The 26,568-nt window shown below is 43.3% G+C and overlaps 2 protein-coding genes across 2 annotated transcripts; both read left to right on the top strand.

Annotated features, from left to right (window-relative positions):
• The first annotated feature begins 1,659 nt into the window (after positions 1-1,659).
• On the top strand, positions 1,660-5,570 carry LOC122942425 (keratin, type I cytoskeletal 47 kDa-like). The gene is made up of 8 exons (XM_044300042.1): positions 1,660-2,274; positions 2,602-2,684; positions 2,851-3,007; positions 3,096-3,257; positions 3,393-3,518; positions 3,870-4,087; positions 4,175-4,233; positions 5,159-5,570. Exons 1-8 carry the CDS (start codon positions 1,729-1,731, stop codon positions 5,254-5,256), a joined length of 1,449 nt encoding a protein of 482 aa, XP_044155977.1. The 5' UTR covers positions 1,660-1,728; the 3' UTR covers positions 5,257-5,570.
• A 7,942-nt stretch (positions 5,571-13,512) lies between these two features.
• On the top strand, positions 13,513-18,772 carry LOC122942606 (keratin, type I cytoskeletal 47 kDa-like). Its single transcript, XM_044300284.1, has 8 exons — positions 13,513-14,157; positions 14,901-14,983; positions 15,827-15,983; positions 16,070-16,231; positions 16,688-16,813; positions 17,002-17,213; positions 17,302-17,445; positions 18,422-18,772. Exons 1-8 carry the CDS (start codon positions 13,582-13,584, stop codon positions 18,423-18,425), a joined length of 1,464 nt encoding a protein of 487 aa, XP_044156219.1. The 5' UTR covers positions 13,513-13,581; the 3' UTR covers positions 18,426-18,772.
• The last annotated feature ends 7,796 nt before the right edge of the window (positions 18,773-26,568 follow it).

Below are 26,568 nucleotides of genomic sequence, written 5' to 3'. Positions count from 1 at the left end.
AAATGGGCTGGGTAGTCCACAATGTTTTGAAAAAGCATGGCCAGTTCTGGGGAGGGAGTTATGTGTCCCGCCATGATAGAGGAGAGGAGGTCATAACTCCCCCTCCACATAGTTTGAATTATAGGGCACGACCAGAGTATATGAAATAGGGATCCTCTGCTGACACCCCCCCTCCAACATAAATGAGAAGTGCCCAGGCAAATGTGGCTTAACCTGTCAGGTGTGAGGTACCATTTGAGCATTGTTTTTATAGCAGCCTCATAATGAGAAACACAAGTGAATGTTGTAGATATAAAAGAAAGTGAGGATGACCAGCTAGAAGCCTAAAAAAATCCTTACCCAGTTCCTTTTCCCATGTAATAAATGGTATTGATTTAAAAAACATTTGTTTAGAATCAAGAATAGAATATAGAGGCCTCTAGCCTCTCGATGAAGGTCCCTTAGTATTCCAGAGGTCAAAAACCTCCTTACACACTGATACCGTAAAAGGGTCCTTAGTTTGGATGAGATGGTGAATTCTGACATACATGTAAAAATCTTTGTGGGGAATAAGGTATTGTTCATGTAAGGAGAACTGTTTAAACTGGGAGGTATAAAAAAGGAATGCTACTGAAAAAAGGCCATTAGGTACCCATGTTGTTAAATCTATATCAGGGATGAAGAATTTCAGTGCCTCAAATGGGGCCTATGATCGAAGGGAAAACTGAGCTTTGGAAGCCTTGGAGTGGAAAGTCCTCCATAGTGAAATTAAGGTGGAAGGGAGGCTTGGAAGGGTTCCAAGAGAGAGTGTTGGGTCGAGGATGGCCATGAGTAAGGCCTTTAAGTTGGGTCCAGGTGAGACAGCCGTCTCTATGTGTATCCAGTGATGCTGTAAGTCCCGCCCCACCATTATCTCAGAAAGCTCAAGTGGGTGGCAAGGTAGTAATCGTAGATATTAGAGAGGCCTAGGCCTCTAGCTTTCCTATATTTGTTCAACAATCTAAAGGGTATACGCGGATGTCCGGGAGTACATATAAATGTAATGTTTCCAGTGTTTGCATATGTCTTTGCGTGTAGAGCCATTTGCTGCTGCATATACAGTGGTATTTGCCTTTGCACTGCAGCCATGGTGCTTCAATCCCATTCACTTTCATGGGATTACCGTTACTTAGTGAACCTGGCCGCTGGCTGTCGCGTGACCAATATCACCGTCTAGCCGTACCCTTTAAAAACCTAATAACAAACATATCCATGGTGAATGCCGTCCCTAATATAAAAAATATAAAAAAAAAGAAATTCTACATTGTATGAAAGGTTTCTTTTAAAAGTAGGTAAGTATAACCTAAATAAAGGGATTTTCTTCTTTTCTTCTTCTAAACATCTGTAGTTATAAAATATAACAATTATTCTCTTGATATATTCAAGTACAGAAATCTTACCCTCTATAAAGGTGATTAAAATGTGTAATGGTTATATGTGCTCCACCCTAAATTCAGGCTAACACGACAAACAACCCATGGGTGAGAAGAACAGTGCTAGAGTGATGCAAATTAATAATGATAATTGATAAATGCTATAAGCAGAAGCAATAACTTGGCAAGGAACACTATGTCTGGAAAAAAACCATTAACATTTGGGTATGACACACCCTTAGAATCTGGTATATAAAGAATAGAAGCCGTGCATATATTACACTCTCCATTGAAGCTGCTTTTTCATTTGGAAAGGGTGTCCTCTTGCTAAAACAACATGTCTTCTTATTCTCATAAACAGTCATCTCACAAAGCCTCATCTCACAGTGGAGCAGGAAGTGGTGCTTATGGTGGTGGATTAGGCTATGAAGCAGGTATTGGATATGGTGGTGGTGCTGGTCATCTCACTAGCGGAGCAGCTAACTATTGCTTTAGTAGTGGTAGTGGTGTTGGATTTGGAGGAAGCTATGGTGGTGGATCAGGTGGCTTTGGAGGAATCCATGGTGGTGGATCAGGTGGCTTTGGAGGAAGCCATGGTGGTGGAGCAGCTGGTTTTGGAGGACACTATGGTGGTGGAGGACACTATGGTGGTTTTGGAGGAGGTGAAGGCTTCTTCTCTGGAAGTGAAAAACATACAATGCAGAATCTTAATGACCGGTTGGCCAATTATCTGGATAAAGTCCGTGCCTTGGAAGAAGCAAATGCTGAGCTTGAGCGTAAGATTAAGGAATGGTATGAAAAGCAAAGGGCTGGTAGTGGTTCAGGGGATAAAGGAAAAGACTACTCAAAGTATTTTGCCACAATTGACCAGCTCAACGGTCAGGTAAGCTTTACAAACAACTAGAAATGTCTTTGTCGGTGTATATGGAGCAAATATTGTGAATGAGACATGTTAGTGCTGTATAATAATATGTTTTCATCCTGCTTTGCTGGTACCATCTCATTTGTACAGAGGAATGTTATTTCAGTTACTCAGAAATTTGGGTAGATACAGTCCATGGTGCAGGTGCACATATTTCAATTCTACATTTGCCTATGGTGCATTCTACACTGTTTAGCATCAGATAACACTAGAAATTTAATCTGTACAAAATTAAATAAAAAATGTTACATCCAATGAAATGGCGGAATAATCACTTGTTCTTTGCAGATTGTTACAGCCATCAATCAAAATACAAGCGTAGTCTTGCAAATTGACAATTCCAGGCTTGCTGCCGATGACTTCAGGCTGAAGTAAGTTTGCCTTTGATACAAATACTAATCTAGTTCATGGCTTCCCAATTACAGACCAGTCAATACATCTTAACTACAGTATCTACAGCCCAACCAATTTTTAGCATAGGTTTTTGGAGCCACCAATGTATGTAATCAATAAGTACCCATATGTATGTCTTGTCAGGTTTGAGAATGAGCAGACTCTCCGCCAGGGTGTAGAGGCCGATATTAATGGCCTGCGCAGAGTCCTGGATGAACTGGCCATGATCAGGTCTGACTTGGAATCCCAACTTCCGAGTCTCGCTGAAGAAGTTGATGTCCTCAAGAAGAACCTTGAAGCTGTCAGTTGAGAAGAAATCAAATAGACATTTTAATGGGTGTGAACTGTGTGATATAGAGTATTACAAAAGACAACTCTTTTCTCCATAGGAAATGAAGGGAGGCAAAGAACAAACTATGGGTCAAGTCACCGTAGAAATGAATGCTGCACCAGGTAACGATCTAACGCAGGTATTGAATGGTATGCGAGCACAATATGAAGCAATGGCTGAGAAGAATCGCAGGGATGCTGAAGACCGATACAATAAAATGGTAAGACTGCTTTTTAGGTTCTATTCACATATCAGTATTTTACTGAATCTTTCTTTCTTGTGACACCATTTAACTGGCCCTATAGTTATATTAAGAACCAATTGCTCTGACTAAAATTGTATATTTTGTCTCAAGAGTGAAGATCTGAAGAAAGAAATACACACTGGAGCACAACAGGTACAGACCAGCAAGAGTGAAGTGTCAGAGCTGAAGAGGACACTGCAAGCCTTGGAGATTGAGCTTCAGTCACTTATTGCCATGGTAAGCATTTTTTTTAAGTTTATTATTACTTCCAGGTTACCCTGAGCTCCACATGCCCAGAGATGTAAATTAAAGTTCCTGGGTCTCAATATTATTATCTTTAACACCCACCCCACCTACCGAGTATAATTTACAACACTGGTGCCTTGTTATGTGACAGAAAGTCCTTGGGTCCCCTAAAACACAAGGGACTTACTGTAATCTCTGCACCCCCTATTGCCACACTCCTAGCAATATAAAATAGAGTGCTCACTAGTAGCAAAATATGCACATAATCTTAAATACAACAGCAAAAGCAAAGTTCTAGACAAGTATATCTGGTGACTTATGGCGATGCCTTCTCATTTGCAGAGAAAATCACTGGACAGCACACTGGCAGAGACAGAAGGCCGGTACTGCCAGCAGATTTCACAACTTCAGGCACAGATTACTATAGTTGAAGAACAACTGGCACTGATTAGAGGAGACATAGAGTGCCAGAATGCAGAATACGAAGATCTTCTGGACATTAAGACCAGATTGGAGGCAGAGATTGAACAATACCGCAGACTTCTGGAAGGAGGAGAAAGGTAAGCTAATCCATTACTAGAAAGCTTATTTTATATACTTAGTTTGGTCGTTATGATGCACTAATAATATTTTTTTAACAATTGCAGTGGTAAAGGGCAAGCAAAGCAATATACTGGAACCGGCAGTACTTCAGGATCCAGCACAGGTAATCATTGTTCTTACTTAATCAAAACCTTACCTTATATATTGTGTGATATATACCTAAGATGGCCACAATGTAGCTAAACAGCGTCTTTCATGTAGGCCCTGTCTTTCCAACCCATAACAAATAGATGTCTAGCTGCTTTCTTGGCAGACAAAAGACTAGTGTTAAAAGATCGGAGGCACAGGCAGTCATATAACCGCACCCCAACAAAATTGTATTGAAGACATTATAGCTATAAGATAACATTAAGAACACATACCGCAATATGCTTAGCTACACCATCCCAGCTATGAACATCAGCAATGTGGGGCTAGAAACCTCTATTAGTAAATGTATAAGCACCGTAGTGCTCCCTGTATAATAATAATTATTATTTAGTGTCGCTTACACAGAAATTATGCCCCTTAGTGCCCTAAATGATTCCCCCCTTAGTGCTCCCTCAAAGGAATTCAATATGCAAACCTCTTCTGGCCTGTGCAATTGGAATATCAGTGCAAGCAGATGTCCTAGCATCTTGTGGTCTACAGGCTTGTGGTCAGAGTCACTGAGTGAATGGTGGAGCTGGGAGTGGAGAGCTTCCTGCTCCACCATTATAGATGCAGTTAAAAGTAGTTCTCACCTAGAAATCTGGGTTGCTGGGCAAAACAATAAAAAAAAACTGGGGTTTGTGACCCAGATTCCAATGTTAGCAATGTCACTGGGTAGAGATGTAAGCTGTAGCTTCTTAACCCTAGTGCAAAATCTGTAACAGGACTACTATATGCAATAGGGCAGGCTTGAACCCCTCAAAGGGTAGTCATTAGGCAGTTTAATTGGGTAGGTCCCAGAAAGCCCTTGTAGAAGCTACTAATTATCCATGATGGCCTATTAATACTTGCATTAATATATAGCAATAATAAATAACTCCACTTTTGAATTATTTTAGGATCACAGATGACAAGGAGAGTAAAGCAGGTTATTGAATATGTGGATAATGGCAAAGTTGTGAAGTCTGAGGTTGTGAATAAAGATATGCCATACTAAAATCACCTCGCAAGAGATGGCTTCTGCTCAAGCAAAATGGAAACCTGCTAAATTCATTTACAAATCTTTTGTATTCAGTATACTTTGCTTATTATTTTATGGGACAGTATTATGTTGGGAAGAACATAAGAGAGGTCAATCAATAATGTTAGACTGTCTCAAATGTTGGATAGAAACATGTACGTATGCTTATATCATTCTCTCGATCCCATAATGCTACAGTAGTTGGTTTTCTGCCCAATATTTTCTATGTGTTCTGCACATGTACTTTTGCTTTGCACAATTAAGAAAGTAAACTTTTCTGATGCAAGTTATACAAGATCTGGTTGTCATCATTCATTCCCTCCTCAACCTGACCATTCACAATGGACTAAGTTGGTTGGTGGCTGAACAGTTCGGCCTGTTATCCTGCAAGTTGATCCAGAGGAAGGCAAAAAACAAACAAACTGTGAGGTAGAAGCAAATTTTCCCCACTTTAGGGCAAAAAAATTCCTTCCCGACTCCAATCAGTCAGTCAGAATAACCCCCTGGATCAACGACCCCTCTCTAGTAGCTATAGCCTGTAATATTATTACACTCCACAAATACATTCAGGCCCCTCTTGAACTCTTTTAGTGAATTCACCATCACCACCTCCTCAGGCAGAGAGTTCCATAGTCTCACTGCTCTTACCGTAAAGAATCATGTGAGGAATAATGGTTTCACAGAAACGACCATACACATTTTAGTCTATATTGGCCATCACAGTTGTTCAAACTGCCCATACATTTTCAATGAAACTGAGCGATGGACAAAAGATCTTTCTAGGAACTTTTTTTTTTTTTTTTTTTTTAAAGGGTCTTTCGTTCACAAACGATCTTTCGTTAAATGAAAAAAAAAATTCCAACTATAAGAGGAAAATTTTAATTGCAACTGACTATTAATGATAATGGTCTACCATTGGTCAGCTTGTTATATTTCAACCAACGAAGGTTGGTTTGATTGAAATCGTCCAATTTGATCAACTTTAGACTAATGTGTATGACCACTTGGCCACTTCTAGTATCAGACAAGTAACAATACAAGCAAGCAATGCCCAGAATCAAGGCAAATGGTCCTCCAGGTTGGAACTCATGTCAAGCAAACATCTGCTAAACTAGTGGTGGGAATAGGATTGTAAGATAAAAATCTGATAACAGTCAATGCACATGGCCAATGATTGACTGCAGCAGTGTATGGGATGTTGCTGCTGCAGCCGCAGTAACATACCACTGGCTGCAGACCAGAGAAAAGGCCGGGGAGAGGCAGCGCTGTATCGGAGTAGGCCAGAAAGGTAAGTGTAAGGGTACTTTCACACTTGCGGCAGAGGAATTCGGCAGGCAGTTCAGTTGCCGGAACTGCCTGCCGGATCCATCAAACCATATGCCAACTGATGGCATTTGTAAGACTGATCAGGATACTGATCCGTCTTACAAATGCATTGAAATACCGGATCCGTCTTTCCGGTGTCATGCGGTATTTTGATTGCCAGATTCGGCACTAATACATCCCTATGGAAAAAAATGCCGGATCCAGCAAGTGTTCCGGATTTTTGGCCGGAGATAAAACTGTATTCTGCGGTATTATCTCCATCCTGAACAGTCAAAAAGAATGAACTGAAGACATCCTGATGCATCCTGAACAGAATGCTCTCCATTCAGAATGCATTAGGATAAAACTGATCAGTTCTTTTCCGGTATAGAGCCCCTAGGACGGAACTCTATGCCGGAAAAGAAAAACGCTAGTGTGAAAGTACCCTAAGATTGGTTATTATTTTGACAGGCCAGCAGTTTTGTGAAGTAACAAATACCTTGGACTTTACAGACGACACAGGGACTTCACTACATTTGGAGGAAAGGCGATTTTAGACAACTTAGATTCTTTACAGTAAGAGTAGTGACACTATAGAGTGCCCTACCCCAAGTAATGGCAGGTACTGTGTCAGCATTTAAAAAGGCCTGATAATTATCTAATCAAATTGAAGGTTATAATTAATCTAAGGATTAATGTTGCATAATTGATCTGAGAAAAGTGGAACTTGATGGACCTGTCCTTTTTCAACAAAGCTAACTTTGTAACCCCTTTAACCTGCCACCCAACAGATCCAGGGAGACGTTTGCTGTGGGGAAATCAAGAACTGGACTTTCACATGACCTTTCCCATTGTTTCCTATAGCAGTATTGGCTACAGGGATGTATTGCAGCTCCCCACCCTCCTGCTGGGTTAAATACGATGCAAGTATTGCCAAGCTAGCCGTGTACATTAACCATTGAGGAGTCATATGGGAGAATACAGCTTATAGTGGGCTTTCAATTAGAATATAAATGCAATATAAAAAGGTTAGTGTTTTTTTTTATTAACATTCTGGTTATAGGCAATATACAGTAATGCAGCACTAAATCTACTCATCACTCACTCCTCTAATATTCCATTTTTTTATGTTTCACGCATTCTCACACACGCCCACCATACATGTCTCCCTGGAGCTCCAGGAACTTTTCTGCACTATTTCTTGGAAACTATCAGCTCACTGCTTGCCAAGTGCACTAGATAAATATTCATCAGTTATGTCATTGCAATTATTAAAATTCACATGTTGAACCAAATCTAAAGTTAAACAAATTGAGCTTTCTAACGAGCTAAGACTTAAGAAAATTAAAGGAATTATTTTACATCTATTCAAAGGATGATCCTCAAGACTTGGTCAGGGCAACAGTTTAGGTGCAGCTATCTATCCAGCCTAGGTGAGTGTATTACAAGACTGGACAAGTATCCTTTAGGTCATTGATGGAACCAGGATTATACCTTGCCATGTTAACCAGCAATCTCTGAACACACTATGGCACTGCAAGACCACCATTTTAACCTGTATTAAGTATTATAACCATCATCAGACGTGTAGAGTTATCAATACTATTGACCATTTTTCCATGGGTTATATGGGCCCCAAATGCAAAGACCCTAAATGCATATATCATAACTTGCAACATTCATTTTAACCACCACAAATGAGGCCAGGAGGGTAGCTGGAGAGGAAGTGGGGTGATACCAAGTGTCCCAGAAACGTTGTGCCAGGAGGTGCTCCAAAAAGACACTTTGCATTAGGCCTCGTGCATTGTTTCAGGATTGGACAGGGCCGGACTGGGGATAAAAACCAGCCCTGGAAAAAGTTGCATACCAGCCCCACAGCATTGCGTCATTATTTATTTGTTTATAATATGAGAAAGCATTCATTTTAAAACGCGTGTGTAAACACGAATATGAACTTTGCCCCACGATAGCTCTTTTGTAGAACCCCCATAAAAACTTACAGTTACTTGGCTTGGCCCTTGGGGATCTCGGACGCCACTTCAACACTTTGGCCGGGGGCTCGGCGGAGCTGATGTTGTGCTTTATCCTAATGACAAAGATTTCATAATAAGAATTTGGAGAAAGTGCAGAGGGATAGCAGAGCAGGGAGAGGCTGGTGCTGCTACTAGGGGGTCAGACCATGGGGGAGTAATAAAGCCCACCATAATTCCCCCCCAGTAGTAATAATTCTCCTTATAATGTGCAAAACATACCCCTTTGTAATGCCCCCAGTTGAGCTAATGTTCCCATAATGTGCCAATATAAAATACCCCTTCTTAGTGCCCCCGTAGATGACCCCCATAGTGCTCCCCCCCTTCCCCATAGTACCCACCATAATGTGTCCCAGTATAAAATGCCCCTATATAGAGCCCCCATATAAAATACCCCTTCTTTTTAGCCTCAGTAGATGCCCCTATAGTGCCCCCAATAATCTGCCAGTAAGATATGCCCCCAATCATGTGCAAGTAGCCAGAGCCCCCCCTTATGTGCCAGTAGCCAGAGCCCCCTTATGTGCCAGTAGCCAGAGCCCCCCTTATGTGCCAGTAGCCAGAGCTCTCCCTTATGTGCCAGTAGCCAGAGCCCCCCTTATGTGCCAGTAGCTGCCCCCCCTTATTTGCCAGTAGCCGCCCCCCCTTATGTGCCAGTAGCCGCCCCCTTTTGTGCCAGTAGCCCAGCCACCCCCCCCTTATGTGCCAGTAGCCCAGCCACCCCCCTTTTATGTGCCAGTAGCCCAGCCACCCCCCTCTTATGTGCCAGTAGCCCAGCCATCTCCCCTTATGTGCCAGTAGCCCAGCCGTCCCCCCTTATGTGCCAGTAGCCCCGCCGTCCCCCCTTATGTGCCAGTAGCCCAGCCGTCCCCCCCTTATGTGCCAGTAGCCCTGCCGTCCCCCCCTTATGTGCCAGCAGCCCAGCCGTCCCCCCTTATGTGCCAGTAGCCTAGCCGTCCCCCCTTATGTACCAGTAGCCCAGCCGTCCCCCCTTATGTGCCAGTAGCCCAGCCGTCCCCCCTTATGTGCCAGTAGCCCAGCCGTCCCCCCTTATGTGCCAGTAGCCCAGCCGTCCCCCCTTATGTGCCAGTAGCCCAGCCGCCCCCCCTTATGTGCCAGTAGCCCAGCCATCTCCCCTTATGTGCCAGTAGCCCAGCCGTCCCCCCATATGTGCCAGTAGCCCAGGCGTCCCCCCTTATGTGCTGGTAGCCCAGCCGTCCCCCGTATGTGCCAGTAGCCCAGCCGTCCCCCCTTATGTGCCCGTAGCCCAGCCGCCCCCCTTATGTGCCAGTAGCCCAGCCGTCCCCCCTTATGTGCCAGTAGCCCAGCCGTCCCCCCTTATGTGCCAGTAGCCCAGCATCATGTGCCAGTAGCCGCTCCCCTTATGTGCCAGTAGCCCAGCATAATGTGCCAGCCCAGTATTGTACCTATATATAAAAAAAGAAAACACTAATACTTACCTCCAGCGATGCGATGCAGGCCTCTTCCGGCCTGTGTCCCTCGCTATACGGCTCAGGTGGCGCAATGACGTCATCACGCTGCCTGCACCGGCCTCTGATAGTAGGCTGCCAGCACTAGGCCGGCAGCCTATCAGAGGTACAGGAGGGGACACACCTCTCCCTCCCCTGCCGCAGCGCACAGGCATCTGTATCGCCGTCCTGAGGACGGCAATACAAATGACTATGGAGATGAGCGCTTCCACAATGGAAGCGCTCATATCCTGCTCTGCCCTGCCGCCGGCCGCCCCCACTTGTCACCAGGGCCGTGGCCTTGCGGCACTCAGGCCTTCCGGCCTACCGGGAAGTTTCCTGGTATCCCGGCAGGCCAGTCCGGCCCTGGGATTGGATGCAGACCTATTAATTTTAATAGGGTAACAAATAAGTCAGACAGCACAGTGTGAGCTCTCCACATCCATATGTCCGCATGTCTATCCCACACAAAAAATATAGAATATTTCCTGCTCTTTGTCGGACAAGAACAGGCATTTTGACAATGGGGTCCACAGAAATTGCGGGATGCACACGTATCTGTATTTTGTGGATCCGAAGTTTGCAGACAGCAAAATACATGTGATAGTGTACATGTGATAGTTTACATGAGGCTTTAGGCAGGAGATTCAGATACAGGGATAGGGCAACAAAATAATTATTTGCTCTGGGTGAAGCAAAGCCCATCTACCAATACTTGTTTCAAATTTCAGGTGTTGTTACAGAGGAACTATAAATTTCAGCTATGCCCTACCTTTTTCTGAGAACAGGAAGCTCCCAAGTCCACTATTCTAGGCCTCATCCTGAGATACTGTAGAATTTCCTTAACGACCTTAGACTATGACCTTCTATTTAGGAGATCTCTAATGACATCAGTTGTTCTAATAGATAATCAGGTACACAAATAGAAATTGTAAGTTCTAGTTCCCACCAACTTCTTAAATAAGGATAAATGGATGTCATAGAGGAATCTTTCCTTATGGTAAACCTGAGCTATTCATTTATTTGCTTTACCTTGCTATGGCTGCTGAGACAACCCCTTTTAAATAGAGTACTAGAGCAACCAGGACCGCAGGGGCTATGTGTGAGTGTAGTGTCCTGTTGGGGGTAGTGGTTGGTACTTGTGTTTTTGAAGCTCCCTCGGCCGGCATGCAATGACGAGAAGGAAGGCACCGGATTCCTTTGGGGCACACTCTGGTGTTGAGGGATCTCCTACCAGATGTTGGTTGAGGTGATCTTGGTGGTACGGGTTTCAGGTGCAGGGAATGCAGGGTCCCTGCGGTTTGTGATACTAACATTCTTGGGTCCAAATGAGGCGTGGAAATAAAGAGGAGTCAGTTTAAATAAATAACTGGAACATTTACTGATAATCAATTGTCTTGAGGTAGCTGTACAGGTTCATTGACATGGAAGAGGTGGTTGTATTGTAGCACATCACAGTAAGCTGTAGCTGCAATCCTAGTAACAGACTCTTGGTGAGGTATTGACTCTGGTCACATTCAGGCCGACTATCATCCACGTGTGGCTTATACATTGATAAACTGCTTCACATGGCCATTATACATATGTCTTGCCTTCCTGGCTTACTCACAATTTCCATAAGTATTGCCCACACTGTTCATAGAGGAATGTGGCTCTAAATACAGCTTGTACTTTACGGTAGACTGTGAACAGGCACCGTAGGTTAACTCCTGTCTCACCTTGGTTGCTAATGGAGTCTATAGGCTGAGTTAACACTCTCACCTCCACTAGTCTCTCCCTATACTCTTCAACACACTGGGGTTCTTGTATTTCTCACTTGAGTCTTACCCTTGGTCTGTGCACAACTCAGAAGGGAAGCTAAATGTCAGCTCACTTCAGGTACAGCAGGTCCAACCCTAGCTTTGGTCATCCACTTCTTTAGTCGGACCCTTCAGTCTGGCTGAGGCATCTGACTTCTTGGGTCTGATGCTGGAGGCAGCTTTCCTTGGCTAAGAACCAAACTTATGCCGCCCTTGCTGCACTGCTCTCACTGCTGCACTTTACTTCCCAACTTCATCTGGTTTCCACTGGCTTTCATCTTCTGCCTCACACTTCCTATATCCAGTTATATATATATATCTTTAGTAACAGCACAACCTAGTAGTGACCGATGTGAAGTGGTGGTTCACCAGCCTGTTATAGGAATTATAGCAATATACATACACAGCATAAAATGACATTCTGCAAATACTCATAAACACCCAGAGCCCCACTACTGATATGGAGTGGGACACTACAATACTAGTGAACTAAATGGTCTAAAATCACCTATTACTTGAAACTGTGTTTATGAGCAGAAGCCACCTGAGCCATAAAAGAGAGAAGCTGCAGGAAATTCCCAGGGCCCGACCCTCCTTCATCAGTGCTATTATGCAGGTGTGCTTTATGCCACTATATTCTGTGAGCCCAGAGGCTGTAGTTTGGTGATACTGCGTCAAGAGTTGCTATAAGGAATTTCATTTTACTACAGATGCTGTTTTCATCTATGACCCCAAAATCACTCACAATCATAAAAAGCTCCAGAAACTAAGCTAATTAAGCCACTTAAATTGTGAATCCCATCTCATGCACTATATCACTAGTATATGCCATCATTGTCAAATAGGTACAGTTCCCATCTCTGAGACCCACTCCTGTCTCCTGAATGAGGTCTCCCAAAGTGAAGGGAAGCACACCATGCATGCGTCACACATTGTCCATTCACTGCTGTGGCAGTTCTGAAATTAGCGGCTCGGCTATATTCAGAAGTTCCATAGTGGTGAATGGAGAGCACAACGGGCTGGCATGGACTTCTTTTCATTCACTGTCGGAAATAGCAGAGCCAGAGCTCAGCTATTTTCAAGACTCCCTTAGCAGTGAATGGAGAGGTGGCCGTGCTTGCACAAAGCACTCTCCTTCACTTCATGGGGCCCGTTTGGCAGATAGGAGCAGTTCCCAGAGGTAGGACCCCCATTTATCTGACAGCGAAGGTCTATCCTACCAATAAGCCATGAGTATCTGAGATGGGAATACCCCTTCAATATATCAGTTTTCAATTGTTTAAGGTATTGTATATGTATTAGTGAAAACAATCCTTTCTCTGCTTGATCTTCATCCTTTTTTGAATGATTGTTATGAAATCCTCATATATGGAAATTTTATTCTCTATAGGTGTTCTGATGCTTAATTCCCAGCACTCCACCCTCAACAAACCATAGTGTTGCATGACAAACAATTTAAGTGTCAGAAGACCAGTAGTTAAAGTGATGCAAGCTGATTAATAATCATAATTGATCCAAGTTATGGGCAGTAGCAATAACTTGGCAAGAACCACTTCTGTTTCCAGAATAAAACATTAATATTCAAGTTAGACACACCCTTTCATTCTGATATATATAAAATGATAGAAGCCGTGCAGATATCACCTTCTCACAACAGCTGCTTTTTTTCATCTGGAGAGGGTGTCCTTCTGCTTGAACAACATGTCCTATTCTGTAAAATCATCGTCTCAACGTTTTTCATCCTCTAGCTCCCGTGTTCACGGTGGAGCAGCAGGTGGAATCAGTCAAAGTGGAGCAGGAGTTGGTTCTCATGGTTGTGCAATAGGCTATGGAGGAGGTGCTGGATTTCATAGTGGTGTTGGCAATTATGGTGGTAGTGATGTAGGGCATAGTGGTGGTGCTGGCATTGGCTTTAGTGGCGCTAGTGGTGCTGGTTTTGGAGTAAACTATGGAGGTGGAGTGGCAAATTATGGAGGTGGAATGGCTGGCTTTGGAGGAAACTATGCTGGTGGAGCAGACAGTTTTGGAAGAGGCTTTGGTCATAGCTTTGGAGGAGGTGACAACTTCTTCTCTGATAATGATAAACAAGCAATGCAGAATCTTAATGACCGTTTGGCTAATTATCTGGATAAAGTACGTGCCTTGGAAGAGGCAAATGCTGAGCTTGAACGTAAGATTAAGGAATGGTATGACAAGAATAAACCAGGCAGTACTGTTGGTGAAGGAGCAAAAGACTACTCCCAATATTTTAAAACAATTCAAGATCTGCAAAACCAGGTAAGTTTAATTAAAAAATAAATAAATAAAATCACAGTTTGCACACTTTACCTTAAATACAGCAAGCCAATGAGTACAAAGTAGATTTTATAAAAGTGAATAAAATAGGTATAAAGCTATTATATACAGCCATTAAGCCTGAGGCTGGGTAATGTAGCGGGCACCTCAGATGTAAGTAATTAATTATGATGACTCAGTAATTTGCCCAGGTTAGCAATGTTACCTTGCAGCACTGGGGTCATGGGTTAGAATATGACTAGGTCAACTTCATCTTGTATGTTTTTCCCATCTCTTCTGGTTCCTTACCTCACTCCACATACAAACTTTACATGATATGATATGATATTGGTTCTAGTGTATATATTTCTATGTGCTTGAACTCATAAAGACAGATTATCAGCCGATCTGAGGAAACACAATGATGTGAGTGGATCATATTATTATGTCTACAGCAGTGTGGAATATGATGACTCTGTACCAAAAAAAAAGGATTAAAATGTATCAGTATTCATTAAATGTGGGCACATGTGTGAAGCTGAGATCCATGAGTATATGTATTTGTAAAAGATGGATAAATACACCATACAACACAATGATAAAAAATCTTAATTGTCTAAGATGGGACTATCATTTTGAAATAAGAAGAATGGCAACACTAGAAATCATTCCACGTTGTGCTTTCCAATGTGCACTTGATGTATTAATGCAGTGTCCAGTAGCTAAAATTACTTTTGTTCTTGCAGATTATTACTGTTATCAATCAAAACGCAGGCGTAGTCTTGAATATCGACAATGCCAGGCTCGCTCATGAGGACTTCAACATGAAGTAAGTTTTATAATAAAACCCTTCCACTATAACTAACAGTCATGCATAGTAGTCAAAGAATGAAAAAGTAATTTTTTTGAAAGCTGAAGACTTCTCAAAATGTATAAATTCATTTTTTATCCATAGAGTCCTCTAGTGGATGTGACACTCAGAAGCTGAGATATGATACTAGACAGTTAGTGTTCCAAGAACTGGGACGATTGTGAGGACCCTACCTTATAATGTCATAATATCTCAGCTTCCTAGACCCTATAAGTATGGCAGAAGAGAATAGAGGCGTTAGCTGCAGCCACACCTGAATTTTCGTTTACATTTAGGCTTTCAGTCTGTCAGTATGCTGACACAGAGTTGATTAAGGGTTTTAGACCGTAGACTTTTGCTGTCAATATATTAACAGGGCTAATTGCAGTGTGACACAGATTATTGATAGGTGTTCCCTAAAATCATATTATCACATCAAAAGTCCAAAGTGGAATAATTAGAATGAAGTGATTTAGTACCAAATGCATTATCCTGATGATGAGACCCTTGACCAACTTGACTGACAGAAATATATTCAATTCTGTCAAAGAGAAATCAATAACACATTTATGTTCTATTTTAAATAATTATAAGAGAGTCTAGCTCTGGGGACTGTACATAGACACAGTGTCACTTTTTAAAGGGTTGGACTCTTAAGGACAAAATGGATAAAACGTATCTAACTGGCTCTTACCAATAAAAAAATAATAATCTAACAAATTCCACTAATATAAACAATGACAAAAAACAAAAACCTATGTGACCACCTAATGTCCCACAAATAACAATGTCATTCCTATAACTATATGTTTCTCTCATCAGGTTTGAGAGTGAGCATGCTCTCCGCGTGAGCGTGGAGGCCGATACCAATGGCCTCCACAGAGTCCTGGATGAATTGACCATGTCCAATTCTGACCTCACATCTCAGGTTGAAGATCTCACTGAAGAGATTGCTGTTCTCAAGAAGAACCATGAAGATGTAAGTTGGAAAGGAATCACATAGTTGTTTTATTGTATGTGAACCATTTAGAAGATTACATGAAACAGCTCTGTTTTTCTTCATAGGACATTAAGGGACAACAAGTAACAACTGTCGGTGATGTCAAAGTTGAAATGAACGCTGCACCAGGTAACGATCTGACAAAGACACTGAATGACATGCGGGCACAATATGAAGCTTTGGCTGAGAAGAATCGCAGGGATGCTGAAGAGCAATTCAATAGAATGGTAAGGTTCTATGTACTGGTATGTATTGTCAAACTATTCTATGGTCTATTGTAGGACTCTCTGTATTGTTAGACTGGATATACGCTATCTAGGGAATGTGCTCAAGATTACGAATCGCAAGATTGTCATTCTCTTTGCAAATCGAAAGCCTTTATCCTTTTGTGTAAATCTTGCAGTCACTTAAGTTGCCTTGTCTTATTTTTGAAGAATATTCCCATTTAAGGATCTTGCCCCTGTCTTCCTACCTCCAGTAGGAGTTCAAACTATCTATAATACCTCTTGTACCTAAAGCTCGCCAGTATTACAATATGGCATTCAAAGTTTCCTACACTCATATGATTGATGTTGCACAGTAATCCAGTTAGAAGCCAGAGAGTGTCATTACAGACAGGTCAGCTAGGAGATATTCTGAAAGTGGTGCCCTTCAAATATCAATAAAACTATTTTTCTCTCAAGAGTAAAGAATTGAAGGAAAAGTTAACCACTGAGGGAGTACAAGTTCAGACCAAGTCAACTGAGATATCTGAGCTAAGGAAAACACTTCAAGCTTTGGAGATCGAGCTTCAATCCCTGCTTTCCATGGTAAGTTTCATGTTTGTTTTTTTAACACATATCCAACTATAACACCTACTGAGCAGACTACAGCCGTTATATGTTCTTTCTGAACTGTTGGATAATTCATTGTATATGACACCATGGTAGAGAAGAAGGAAAGCTTAAGTAAACAGCTCTGGATCAGCTCCTGAATTGTTGAGCTTTCTCATTTGCAGAGAAAATCGCTGGAAGACACAGTGGCAGAGACAGAAGGCCGTTACTGCATGCAGATTGCACAACTTCAGGCACAGATTTCTGCAATTGAGGAGCAGTTGGCACTAATTAGAGGAGACATAGAGTGCCAGAATGCAGAATATGAAGATCTTCTGGATATTAAGACCAGGTTGGAAGCAGAGATTAAGAAATATCAAGACCTTTTAGAAGGAGGGTAAGAGCGACCATAAGTGTAAAGCTATTTATATGAGTGGTTTGGTGTTACTAATGCACTAATAATAATAATTGTCCTATAATAAAAGAAGTGGAATAGGACAAGGACAAGGACAAGGACAAGGCAGCACAACATCAACATCAACATCATCTTCAAGGATTTCTCAGTCTAGCACAACCAGGGCTACTGGACCAAGCAGCACTTCTCAGTCTGCTACAAGTACTTACCGAAGGTAATAAAAACTGTTTGCTATATACATGGAAAAATTTATTATACAAATAAAAACTGATGAAAAAGTTTTACTAGTTATGTAATGTTACAAGAGCCAAGCCTAAATACTTGATACACATATGTAAAGGCCCTTATAAATGTTAGACCATTGCTTGCCAGAACCACAGTTTTTGGCTGGCCAACAGTTTAAAGGGGTTCTCTGGGCTTTTAATCTTGATGACCTATCCTCGGGATAGGTGATCAATATCAGATCGGTGGGGGTCCGACACCCGGCACCCCCACCGATCAGCTGTATGAAGGGAAGACGCGCAAAGTGCATGAGTGCAGTCTTCCTTCTCTATTCCTGCTCGCCGCTGCTTATGTCTATGGCAAGCAGGAAGAGAGAATGGAGACAACCTGAAATTGATGACCTATCCTGAGGATAGGTCATCAATATTAAAAGCCTGGAGAACCCCTTTAATGTGTATGTGGAACTCCCAACTCTCCCCCAAAAGTTGATACTAGGGGAGAGAAGAAATTGGGCACTCTGAGTTTCAACGTCTAACCCATCTGATCCAGGGAGATAACATGCCACCAGAAGTGTCTGGCCAGAGCCTTCCCCTCTCTCCCCATTGAATAAACATACATGCTTGACTAAACCATGTATAGGGGAGCCAGGAGAGATAGCTGTTGAACAGATTTGGAATTTTACCAACCGCTATTGAAGGTGTATAGGCACCATAAGGTGGCATCACTACCACAGGGTATTTATTCATATACTTATAATATCTGACAGTAGTTCTTGTCTTAATCTTGCTAATTGCTTACAACTGCAAATTGGTAATGCTAATTTGTAAATTGCTTTGGCTCTGCAACTGTCAGAAAAAAACTGCATGTATTCCTCCTGTGGGGTGATAGTTGCAGACTGCATCTATGTTTAATAAAGACGGTAAATGAGCAATAGATTAATTCTGTACTCGACCGTTGTCTTCTTTTAGGTAATTAAAGGACGAGAAGAAGGTTTATGACATCATGGAGAATGGAAAAGTTGTGAGATCAGAGGTTGTGGGAGAAAATGACGACTACTGAAGTGATGATGTCTGCTCAAGCAAAATGGAAACCTGCGGGGTTCACTTACATTTTTATTCTTCTCTACTCCTTCCTTTCTCTTTTATACATTCTTGAGGCTAAATGATGTTTATCTAAGCATCTCAAGCCATGTTTGTTCCCATAATGCTGCAGTAGCCTTCTTGTGGTTTGTGGTCTGTCCATCATTATCGTTGCACATTGGACATTTTTGCTTTTGCTTTGCATAACCTATAAAATAAATATTTTACTGATGCAATTCATATAGGATCAGCTTTCTTTGATGGTAGTTGTATGGTATGAATGTGCTTAGGTATAATGAGGCTTGATATTCAGTGTCTAAGCTTAAGGCCATCAGTGGCATAGCTATAGGGGGTACAGAGGTAGCAGCTGTGTCCAAGGCAGAGTACCTGAACTGGGCCAAAAACACCTCCACCTCATAACAAGATACAAGTATTGATATGTGAAAGGTGAGAGGCCCAGGAGCTTCATGTTACACCTCTGAAGGTCATGCCAAACTCCAACGTTGGGTGCTGATACATCCTTTACCGTGGGTTACTCATATCTGTGCACAATCCTTTGTACAAAACCTCATCTACTATAGAACAGAGCCAGTATATAAGCCATGGACTGATTCTATGTAAGTGTAGAATGTATAAGCAAGTGCAATTCTACACAGAAATGCTTCATTAGATTTTATTTTCAAAAATAACTTTCTTCAAAAGGAGGAATACATGGATACCTGGTACACCAATGCCTCACTCTAGAGTGTTTAAGCATAGGTAACCTGAGATTTCAATCTATGGACAGGCTGATTTTAAGCTTTTGGACCTCATCATCATACATATGAATTATATTAACTTACAGGATAGGCACTTTAGGATCTGAATTATAGAGAGCACGCATGGATAAAATGCTTTGGGCCTTGACCACCTACACTCCCTAATAGCTGTTTGGTAATTCTATCAATCATGAAGTGAAGAAGTGGGCATAAATGTGTGGCTCTTCCTTTCATACACTAAAGGAGATGTTTAGCTTTTACATGACTTCCATAGATCAAATAGCACAGGAGAATCTCACCTCTTCACTCCACAACCCAGGTACCTCATACCTGGATATCATAGTGCAAATTGCATAGTGCAAAGAACATGCAACTCCCATAGAGTTACATTGGCGGCTTGTGCCCACCGCACCACTCAGCCACCGGAGTTGTCCGCGTACCAGCAGGCCACAGCTTGCTTCTTGCCTGCAAGGCCTTTTCTATTTGCCCATAGGATGCATGTACTCCCTGCTTTTAAAGTGCCACCGTGCGTGCACTCTAATTCACACCAGCCAGTGGCTGGTCACCTTTAGGTACTTAAGGCATCTTCCCTTATGAAAGGACGTCTGAGCGATAGGTTGTTAAACTTGTTAGTTCCTGTGAATGTGTCCTGTATTCATTTGTCTGCCCACGTACCAACTTCTGCCTATTTACTGGATTCTGACTCTCCAGTGCCTGACCTCTGTGTTGACTGACCCTGTACTGCCCGCCATGATCTTGGACCCTTTAATGTATTGCACATACTCTATCTGCCCTGACCTTGATCTCTCCCTCTGTACCATTTTGCCTGACCACTCAGTTCTCCCCACTGGTGTCTTTGACCTCCGTGGGTCAGCTTTCGACCGCCTAGAAACTACTCCAAGAGGTAGCAGCCTTGTGGCTCCTCTGCAACAAAGTGCAGATTGATGTATAGGGTTAATGGCTGAATAGCAGGGGACTTCCAGGATAATGTCCTTTAGAATTAGCCCAAAGCAAAATTTATTGAATGAAGCCGAATGCACACGGCCGTGTTTCACTGCCATGAGCGGTCCGTGGTAACACAGCCTGTATTCCTGCTGAGAGCAGGAGCGCACGGCGTCATTGGTTGCTATGACGCCGTGCGCTTCATGCTGCCGCTGCACTACAGTAATACACTGCTATAGATCATACAAGTGTATTACTGTAATGCAGCGGCGGCATGAAGCGCACAGCGTCATAGCAACCAATGACGCCGTGCGCTCCTGCTCTCAGCAGGAATCCAGGCCGGGTTACCACGGACCGCTCATGGCCGTGAAAGACGGCCGTGTCCATTCGGCTTGGCACAGTGGTTCCACGCCCTCTGCCGTAACACATAGATTTTAGAGGAAATTTCATGAAATGCCATCTCTCTCATAAGCGGAGTCCATAAAGGGTCAGGTGGAGTCCAGTTTCCAAAGGTAAGTTGGAGATTTCCACCAATTTTTTCCATGGGGTCTTCGCCAAAGGCTCATTTAGGTGTGCACATCTGGGTGTTACCTGCATGAAGAACAAACAGTCAATTAGCCAATTCACAAGTGCAGTTTTCCACAAAGACCATTGATCTGTGCAGAGAAAGTAGCACCATGCATCATCCTGCTCCAATTTCCCCTCAAGATTCATTTTTCCAAGTGAATGGATCTGTGAAAGAAAAAAACGGACCGCACACTGAAGCCATCGTCTGTGATTTGATTAAAGACTTGTCTGTGTTTATTGTCCAGAACATAAATGTGTTTCATATCACTCAACTAAACAAGCCCTTTAAGGGATTTTCCAACAAAGAATCCCATACCCATTATAAGAATGGGAGACCCATGTCCCCCATTTGAACAAAGGAACAGTCATACATGACCTCAGCGATCTTCAGCTGTCCCACTGAGCTTGAATTGAGCATAGTTGGTTATACAGAGGACCCACAGGGGATGCAAGACCCCCATTATCATCCTGGGAGCCCAGCAATCAGATACTTATCCCCATCTTGTAAGGCAGCATGGTGGCTAAGTGGTTAGCACTGGTCCCTTGCAGCGCTGAGGTCCTAGATCAGGGATCAACAACCTGTGGAAACTTCAGCTGAAACTACAACTCCCAGAATCTACCTTTCACTCCTCGATTTAAGTGTACATGCTGGGGGTTATAGTTGCACAGCAGATGGAGTGTCAAAGATTGCTGATCTCTGTCCTAGATTCTCTCTGTGGTTGCATGGATTTCATCTAAGTACCCTGCTTTCCTACCACACTAATGCCTCTGATTAGCTGCTCATTGCCTTTTATCTGAATAGAGACATATATGTACCGTATACCTCTCGTTCTGATTGTCGATTGGAACTATGTAGCCTGGGTAAACAACCAAGTGGGGTTAAACCTTTGACGGTCCTTTCTTAATGTCATGAATTGTATTCGAATGGATACACATGTATTTATGACTCAGATGTTCTGATGCCTTGTATTCCAATGGATACATATATACCTCCGATTCAGATAGCTGCTAATGATCTGATGCGCAGGTATCTTACTGGGACACTGCCCGTTATGTCACTTTTTGACTCTGTTTGGCTGCTCATGATCTTATACCTTATTAATGCATTTTATAGGGACACTTCCCTGCCTTTGTGCCCCAGTACCACCCCCTAACGGACGCAGGCATTTCTATAGGGACACTGCCCTGCCTTTGTGCCCCAGTACCGCCCCCTTACTAGCGCAGGCAACTCTATAGGGACATTACCCAGCTAATGTGCCCCAGTACCGCCCCCTAATTAGCGCACGGCTGTATTATTACTTCTGCCCCCTGTACCAAGTCACATGGCACTACAACCACCGTGACACGCACGCCACTTCCGGGTACAAGTCCGATAACCGGAAGTGACGTACCGGCACAGTTGCACATGTCGGACTGCGCTCTGGACCCCAGGCCTTGCTCCGGTGACTGGGCCCGCCCACCACCTGCGCCACATGACCCCCACCCACCTACCACAGACCACCAGGCGATACTTAAAGATGGCGCACCCCACATGTAAACAAGCGCCGGCTGTATACTAACTGTGGTCCTCAGAGTGGTGAGTTATTTACCCATGCTTTAATATTCTGCAGTGTACCTTGTTATCCTGTACAGGTCCTCGTACACCCCATACCCCAGAAGCCTCTTCTGCCTCTTGATATTCCGTCCTCAGAAGGTTTATTATGCACTCCTAGGAGTTCTTTTCCTTATGTCTCTACTATGCACTGTCTCATGTTGTCTCAGTCTGATTGAATGGTGTGGCACTTGGGACTAACAGGTGGCAGCCCCCTGCCGCAGGTGTGCCCCGACTGCCCCGCCATCCAAATCTAGCCTTTATATGTAGTTATATGGCTTGCTGCCATAACAGAAAGTAAATTACTTAATGCCACAATAGATGTCTCAATAGTTGTGCTGGTATACTCTGGGGCAATCGCTTTCCCTTTGGCCACAGTGTACACCGCGCACAGTATTCTTTGGAATATGTATTGCATATGTGATTGTAACATTACCATATGAAACTTCCAGATAGCCCTCTCTCTTTTTCATGTTATATTTTTAGCTGTATAATCATGTATTTGTGCACCTATTTATATTATCATGTATTTTTGATCTCTATGGCCACCGTATGAATTTTTATTTTTCTTTCTGTACATTATGTCTTGTCAGCCTGATGAAGGGCGATTATTAAGCCTGAAACGTTGCAACTGACATACCACCTATTCCGGCTGAAATAACATGAAATAAAATCATTTAATTATCACCAACAAAGGAGTGCTGTCTAAATATTTGTGACACTAATGCCTAGGCCAGAGCATCGGCCCGACACATTTACTTACTTTTCCGCCAGTCAGGGAGGGTGGAACAGAATATGCCAGGGCTATATAAGTGGGCAAAAAAAATATATAGGGGGGCATTTACCCCTTGCGCTGCCGGAGGACTCGGCTAATTTGTGCACCTTGCCATAAATTAGTCGCACCTCCATCAGTCGTGCGTCTGGAGTGAAAACGACTCCAGACCCTGACTATTTCCAGGCGCAAAGAATGGTAAATTTGTCGGGGCCCCCACCAAACCCCCGCCACTCCCTTGACACTGACAAGTGTCAAACACAGAACAAAAGCGTCTGTGAGACAAAATATTGCCGCATAGGCATTAAAAAGTCGCAAAATGGGAATCTGCAACTCTTTATGTCTAAAATGTCTGTATTCTTAATGAGAAAACTCTTTTATTCTAGCCATGGACACTTTAGAGACAGTGGGGGTCATTTACTAAGATTGTCCAGGTCAAGCCATTCCTTGTCTCCTCGCATGTGCACAAGTGAGCGCTACATATGTGTGTATGTGTGTATGTATGTATGTTCTGTGAAAACTCAAAAACGCAACCATCCATTTCAACAAAACTTGATATACACATCCCTTGCTACCTGGAAAGAAATCTTGTGGGGGTCTCAGCTCTCTAGGACGCACCATTCCTGAGATATTCCCCAAAAATGACCTGTATTATCCAATACAAGCCTGCCAGCCTTTCACTTAAATCCTAACTGCCATACACACGGTCACATGTCCCTTATCAGCCAATCGAAGCTCGCAGGTCCTACTCCAGGTTGCCATAACAACTGATCACAGGTTTTTTCTGTTCACAGGTGAACACTGAAATATTTAGTCATATGACGGCACAACTATACTTCTACATGCATGGGAGGCAGGGGCGCTGTGGAGTTCACTGTTAAAGGGGCGGGCACCGTAGAGCTCACTGTTAAAGGGGCAGTCACCATTAAAGGGGCGGCCACTATGAAAGTCACTGCTAAAGGGGCGGTCAGCGGTCACTGTGAAAGTCACTGTTAAAGGGGCGGTCACTGTTAAAGGGACGGTTACCGTGAAAGCCACTGTTAAAGGCGCGGTCACCGTGAAAGTCACTGTTAAAGGGGCGGCCATAGTGAAACTCACTGTTAAAGGGGTGGTCACTGTGAAAGTCACTGTTAAAAGGGGGGTCACTGTTAAAGGGGCGGCCACCGTGAAAGTCACTGTTAAGGGGACTGTCACCGTGGAAGCCACTGATAAAGGGGTAGCCACCGTAAAAGTCACTGTTAAAGGGGCGGTCACCGTTAAAGGGGCAGCCACCTTGAAAGTCACTGTTAAAGGGGCAGTCACTGTGAAAGTCACTGTAAAAGGGGTGTTCACCACTAAAAGGGGGGCCATTGTGAAAGTCACTGTTAAAGGGGCAGTCACCGTTAAAGGGGTGGCCACCGTAAAAGTCACTGTTAAAGGGGCGGTCACCGTTAAAGGGGCGGCCATTGTGAAAGTCACTATTATTTAATATAAAATTGCAATAAATACCTGAGCAACGCCGAGTCATCAGCTAGTACACCTTATAGAAAATCTAATAAGTAACTTGTAGTAATATGCAGTAAATCTAACCCTACAACATTTCAGTGTCTCTCATACACACCCACAGTACCTGGCTCCCTGAGGCACCAGGAGTTATCTTAAAATTTGGCTTATGACTTATTCCTAATCCATCAACAATATATCTGCTTTTTGGAAACGGAGCAGCTATTTCTTGCCAAGAATACTAGCTACGGTGCAATAAATGTATTGTTCTGTACCATGAACTCAATACTTAAACAGGTTCTCCAGGAAAACATAAATACATAAAAATAAGATAAAATCTAGCATTGTAAAAAAATTCATAAATATCTTGTATTACCAAAAGATACTCGTCTGTCAACGGTGTGATCACTGGGGTAAATTAAAATGCCCCCTGTCTTGATATATGTAAAAAACAGTCCTAGCATGTAGAGTGCAGTCCTCTGAGAACGCCAGGACCACATGATTCCACAAGGCCCTTTCCTGATTGCTCAGAACTTGTAGAAGCGAGTGGGTTTTGTGGGCACATTTACTATAGCAGGGACGGCCATCCCTGTACTATAAAGTTTGCGCCTGTTTTTTGGAGTAAAAATTATGTCAAATTTTTTTGGTCGCATTTACTATTGAAATTGCGCCTATTTTGGAGGCTGTTGCACCTCATTTACCTATATAGATTTTTTTAGACCAATAAATTCAGCAGTTTTATAACTATTGTGTCTTTTTTCAGACCTATTTATGTAGGTGCGCCTTTTTTACGCCTGAGTTAGTCACAAAAACAGTCTACCCCACTCCAGGGCTGGCATACTCTTTTTTGTCAGTTTTGAGTGGTGCAACTTTTTTTTGCATTAAAAGTCGCCCTTTCAGGGAGACATGCGACTTTTAATAGATCCTTTGCACCCTTTTTTCATGTGCATACAAATTAGCTCAGTCTAAGGCTACAAGCACATGAAGTGTAAACATGGCGCTTGCTCGTGCGTGCAGCGGGCATCATGGCCGACATGTCTCGCGCTTCTGGGATTCTTACTGGCATCCTCTGTGGCCAATGAGGATTCTGGTAATTGAATTCAATGCCCTAAGTCTCGCTGAAGAGACAAAAAAAACTAAAACGATTGAGCAGTTCAGGGAAACAATTATTCATAGTGTAGGGAAAGGATAGGGAGGCACTATCCACACTGTAGGGAGAGAGCAGGGACCAATAGGAGAGTGTAAAGCCTGGCTAATAGGAGCAATTACTATTACACCTTGCCCCCCTTATGAACCATACCAGTGCCACCATAGCCCCACTTTTTAACTGGGCCAGTGCCACCATAGCCCTCCTTAAGAACAGTACCAGTGCCACCATAGCCCCCGTTAAGAACAATATCAGTGCCACCATAGCACTCCTTATGAACAGTACCAGTGCCACCAGAACTCCCTTTATGAACAATACCAGTGCCACCATAGCCCTGCTTAAGAACAGTACCACTGCCACCATAGACCCCCATAAGAACAGTACCACTGCCACCATAGCCTCCCCCCCCCCCCCCTTATGAACAGTACCACTGTCACCATAGCCCTCTTATGAAGTATACCTTGCACTGTCTGCCCTGGTGTGCCTGCTGCTGCTTATAGTGTGGATAAGCAGTGCTCCTGGGTCCAACTCATGAACGTTTTATTTAAAAGAAACAGCAGTGCACAGGGCTGCTGACTTAGGCTGCTTTCACACTAGCGTTCGGGTTTCCGTTCGTGAGCTCCGTTTGAAGGAGCTCACGAGCGGACCCGAACGCAGCCGTCCAGCCCTGATGCAGTCTGAATGGAGGCGGATCCGCTCAGACTGCATCAGTCTGGCGGCGTTCAGCCTCCGCTCCGCTCGCCTCCGCACGGACAGGCGGACAGCTGAACGCTGCTT

The sequence above is a fragment of the Bufo gargarizans genome, chromosome 6, assembly GCF_014858855.1.
Source record: "Bufo gargarizans isolate SCDJY-AF-19 chromosome 6, ASM1485885v1, whole genome shotgun sequence".
In the NCBI taxonomy this organism is placed as follows: Eukaryota; Metazoa; Chordata; class Amphibia; order Anura; family Bufonidae; genus Bufo; species Bufo gargarizans.
Note: the sequence above shows the minus strand (reverse complement) of the source record. Positions and strands in the feature narration are given on the sequence as shown.

Bases quoted from the DNA above. Each gene is read 5' to 3' on its own strand.
- LOC122942425 (XM_044300042.1), top strand. From the start codon at position 1,729: ATGTCTTCTTATTCTCATAAACAGTCATCTCACAAAGCCTCATCTCAC. The intron at 2,275-2,601 runs GTAAGCTTTACA...TGTTCTTTGCAG, and splicing joins TTGACCAGCTCAACGGTCAG to ATTGTTACAGCCATCAATCA. The intron at 3,258-3,392 runs GTAAGACTGCTT...TTTTGTCTCAAG, and splicing joins AAGACCGATACAATAAAATG to AGTGAAGATCTGAAGAAAGA.
- LOC122942606 (XM_044300284.1), top strand. From the start codon at position 13,582: ATGTCCTATTCTGTAAAATCATCGTCTCAACGTTTTTCATCCTCTAGC. The intron at 16,232-16,687 runs GTAAGGTTCTAT...TTTTCTCTCAAG, and splicing joins AAGAGCAATTCAATAGAATG to AGTAAAGAATTGAAGGAAAA. The intron at 16,814-17,001 runs GTAAGTTTCATG...TCTCATTTGCAG, and splicing joins TTCAATCCCTGCTTTCCATG to AGAAAATCGCTGGAAGACAC.